The sequence below is a fragment of the Gastrolobium bilobum genome, unplaced genomic scaffold, assembly GCF_033153095.1.
Source record: "Gastrolobium bilobum isolate Gb01-03AN ecotype WA unplaced genomic scaffold, APGP_CSIRO_Gbil_v1 utg5192, whole genome shotgun sequence".
NCBI lineage: Eukaryota > Viridiplantae > Streptophyta > Magnoliopsida > Fabales > Fabaceae > Gastrolobium > Gastrolobium bilobum.
The window spans coordinates 56,204-60,435 of NW_026895453.1; the positions used below are offsets into that span (position 1 = coordinate 56,204).

The following is a 4,232-nucleotide window of genomic DNA, read 5'->3' on the forward strand; positions in this document are numbered from 1 at the left end:
AACATCCAAAATTATTAAACAACATCTTTTCACATATCTAATGGGTTGAAAATTATCTTCTTCATTTGGTATCAAAGTTCATGATAAAATTTCGTTTGAAATTTTTAGCAATTGATCTTGAAAATCTTGGGGTTTTTTTTTTACGTGATAAGAGTTTTCTAACCATATATCATATGCATATTTTCATTGAATATTCTAAGAAAATTTTGAATATGAAATTTTGGGTTTAATTACATGAAAGTTTAGAAAATTTCTCAATTTTTTTTCAATTGATACATTGAAACCTTAAATTGCTTTAGGACTTTTGAGAAACAAGCTTTTAGTTATCTATTGACACAAAAATTATTTGAAATCGTTTCCTATAGTGAAAGAATTTCGTTCATGAATGTATTGTTACGAAATATAGGGTTCATATTATGAAAGTTTGAATCTTTCTTTAAATTGATATTGTTTCATTGATGTAAAACAAAAATTGGTTTGAGGGATTTAGTTCCCCTGTTATTTCTTCACTGTTTTATGTTATTTTTAATACAAAAATTACACGTTTTTGTGCCAAGAAAAACCGCGTCCCATAGCTTGAAAAATCATTTTTTAAACTTTCAAAATTTCTCAAAAATGGCTCAAAAATATATTATTTTTGAGATAGATTATATTAAAATCTCGTTGGTTTGTTGTTTCTGAGTTGTTTTGTAATGAAAATCGTTCAAAAACTTTTTTTTTTTTTAGTTTTGACGAAGCTCCCACGGCGGAACCCAATTTCGAGCAGTCAACCTGCCAGAAGGAAGAAGAAAATACTGTAATAGAAGAATCTCAAGAAATCCTAGGGGTTAGGGTGAGATTGTGAAAAAGGCATCATATTTATATTTTTCACTAAAAAGTCTTACGAAATTCACACTAATAAAATATCAATTAAAATCGTCGAATTTTTGAATACCACGAGATTGTGATTCCGTTGTTTAAAATCCTGATTGAATACCAACGGATTTAGACGGATTTTAAAACAATCCTTTAAAATCCTAATCGAATACCACATGACTTTTTTTCAATCCATTGAAATCCTAATCGAATATCAACAGATATTTGTCCAAAAACAATCCATTAAAATCCTTTGAAATCTCAATCTAATATACCCCCTAAGTATCATTGGTCATACTTCAATTAAAAGTGTATAACTGATCATATTTTAATTAAAAATATATAACTGGACATACTTAATGTGTAATTTGTAAAAAAAAAAAATTTGAAACGAATTCTATTCCTTTAACTTTATATCAGTTATTTAACCCTTACAAGTCAGTAGCCTTTTCATCTCTTTTTTTGTGAACATGCCTTTTCCTTTTTTGACTCTTCGAAATTCGAGGTAAAAGTTTGTATGGCTGGCATTAATTTATCCAAATGTTTCTTAACATTATTCAAAATCCACTCACTTTGGGACTTAGAATTCAAAATTGTCAGGGTAAACAGGCTCAATCAAAATTTATTATAACATGATTATCTTTCAGGGAAGCATGGCTATGGAATATAGTAGAATAATGTACACGGCAAAAAAGTAAAACACATCTTTTATAGAACAAATTAAGTTGTTATTTTAAGCAAGATATTAATTTTGTAACTATATTTTCAAAAATAAATGTTTGTCAGTACACACAGAGTAAATTTAGAAAGAACTTTTGTTAGGAAATAATTTATTTGAAAATAAAATTCTTTGTTTGAAATGCTTAAAAGTAGGAATTGATTTGATTTTAAGTTTCTTTAATTTATGTGTATATTAAAATTATCTATTTATATTTAGTTCGATATGACTGAATTTAATTTGATTTTAGTTTTTAATTGATTGAATTAACAATTTCATTTTTATTATTTATTATACCTATTTTAATTAAGGTTAAGAACGTAAAATTATTAAAACAAAATAAATTTAATTCATTTGAAGATGTTACAAACGCGGAAATTGATATGCAAATCAATCTGATATTCTGATATATTTTTCTACGAAAAATATTTGTCATTATATAATTTTATGTTATTTTGAGGAAAATTATCATATTTTTGATATATATTTAATTATTTTTTATATTTTTTCATCCTCCATAAAATTAGAAAAAAAGATGAAAATATTATAAAGGAGAAAAAAAATAAAAAATTATTAAAGGGTTTGGTGTTTGTCATTTTAAATGACATAAGTTATGTCATTTTAGGAGAGAGATAGACACGGAAAAACGAAAATCATGGGAGTGAGAAAGTGAGTGGTTTTTTTTAATTTAAAATTCAAATTTTCTGTGTCTGTATCTCTCTTCAAATGACATAAATTTCTATCATTTAAAATGACAAACACTTTTCCATTATTAAAATACAATAAATTTATTTAAAATGACATAAATTTATATTTTTTTAAATGACAAATATTTTTTTTCATTTTTTACAATGAATTTTTGACGTGACAATTAACCAATGTTTTTTTTTTCATCTTTTTACTCCAGTATCCTCAAATGTCGTGATTTGTTGATTAATTTATAATTCAAATCAAATCACATAGATTCCAATATGTATGATTCAAAATATAGCCTAAAAAGTCAAAGAATCAAGAAATTTAACCATAATGTCCATACTATGAGTCTATGAGCTGGTTTGTACCCAGCTTTGCTTGCATCCATGTCAAAGGAATCCGAGAGTGGAGAAAAAGAAAAAAAAGTAGACAATAAAGCAAATTTAAAGTTTGCACAGTGTGGACAAAAGAAGCTTTTCTCCACTTTTCCCACCTCCTAGCTACTACCAATCTCATTCTATATGTTTCTTTTTTTTAAAAAAAGAAACTTTATACATAATTTTATAACGAGAAAAACAACTCTTGTGAATTTTTAATCTTATATCATTAATACAATAAATGTGTGATTCACCTATTAAAAAAAAATAGAAAAGAGTGTCACACCTTTTTATGATATCTGATATCTACAGGAAGGATTTGTTTTTTTCTTATATACGCCTTATATAATATATATACTCCCACCACTACATCTTTTCCCCCACTGTTTCTGTCTTAGAACTTGGTAAGAAGCAAACCAGAACAGAAACAAAAAACACTGAATTTCTCACACAAAATGGCTAAAGTAGCAGGAATTTTTATGTGTCTTCTAATTGTAATCATGGATGTGGGAGCTGGGATTCTTGGCTTCGAGGCTGAAATAGCACAAAACAAGGTATGCTTAAAGTTGACTCTTTTTTTTCACTTTTAAGAAATTTGTACAAGGACAACTTGAATGCAGTGAAATCTATGTTAAACTTGAATAGTTGTTTTTAACAAACAGGTTAAGCACTTAAGGTTGTGGATATTTGAGTGTAGAGAGCCAAGTCATCAGGCTTTTATGCTGGGGTTGGGTGCAGCAGTACTTTTGGGACTAGCTCATGCTGTAGCCAATTTGCTTGGTGGCTGCAATTGCATTTGTTCTCAACAAGAGTTTGATAAGGCTTCACCCAATAGGCAAATGACAGTGGTTTGCTTTATTTTAACTTGGTAATGTATCTCTGGCTCTGCTACTTGTTTGCAAAAACCAAAAGAAAACCACCATGGATTGTTCACTAAATCTATAGTGTTCTTTTCTTTGTTTTCTTCTTCTTCTTTTGATTGTGTTGTTTGATTAGGGTGGTTTTGGCTGGAGGATTGTCCACGCTGGTGATAGGGACTATGTCAAACAACAGGTCAGATGGTTCCTGTGGTTTCTCACACCATCACTTCCTTTCCATTGGTGGGATTTTGTGTTTTCTTCATGGCTTATTCAGTGTTGCATATTACGTTTCTGCCACTGCCTCCATTGATTAGTGAGTGAGAGTTAACATCTGGAAGTCACTCATTCCTGCTTTAGTACTTTTGGAGTTTGGCTTTTGTAAATGTTGATTTACAAATTGTGTCCATGAATGACTTTCTTGCTTATTGTACTGAAAAAGGAAACATGCAACCATATTGAGAAGACTAAACTACCCTCGTCAAGTTGTTTTTTATTTACTCCATAGCCATTGAATTTGCTGTCACACTGCCCTGGGGAAAAAAATTGGTAAATGTGGAGCTGAAATTAGCTGATAGATCTTTCTTCTTCTTTGAACAGAGCAATAGAGATCTTCTTAATTTTATTATCAAACTTATTTTCTTTTATTTATATTTCATTCTTCATCTTCACTAACTTATAATACCAATCTAACAACTAAAAATATTGTTTTAGCTGGCATTTTATTTTAGG

At 28.7% G+C, this 4,232-nt stretch overlaps 1 protein-coding gene across 1 annotated transcript; it reads left to right on the plus strand.

Moving 5' to 3' along the window:
• The first annotated feature begins 3,085 nt into the window (after nucleotides 1–3,085).
• On the plus strand, nucleotides 3,086–3,817 carry LOC133312400 (protein VASCULATURE COMPLEXITY AND CONNECTIVITY-like). Its single transcript, XM_061513581.1, has 3 exons — nucleotides 3,086–3,197; nucleotides 3,306–3,511; nucleotides 3,640–3,817. The coding sequence occupies exons 1-3, from the start codon at nucleotides 3,099–3,101 to the stop codon at nucleotides 3,815–3,817; spliced, it is 483 nt and encodes a 160-aa protein (XP_061369565.1). The 5' UTR covers nucleotides 3,086–3,098.
• Nucleotides 3,818–4,232: the final 415 nt, after the last annotated feature.

Bases quoted from the DNA above. Each gene is read 5' to 3' on its own strand.
- LOC133312400 (XM_061513581.1), top strand. From the start codon at position 3,099: ATGGCTAAAGTAGCAGGAATTTTTATGTGTCTTCTAATTGTAATCATG. The intron at 3,198-3,305 runs GTATGCTTAAAG...TTTAACAAACAG, and splicing joins CTGAAATAGCACAAAACAAG to GTTAAGCACTTAAGGTTGTG. The intron at 3,512-3,639 runs GTAATGTATCTC...TTGTTTGATTAG, and splicing joins GTTTGCTTTATTTTAACTTG to GGTGGTTTTGGCTGGAGGAT.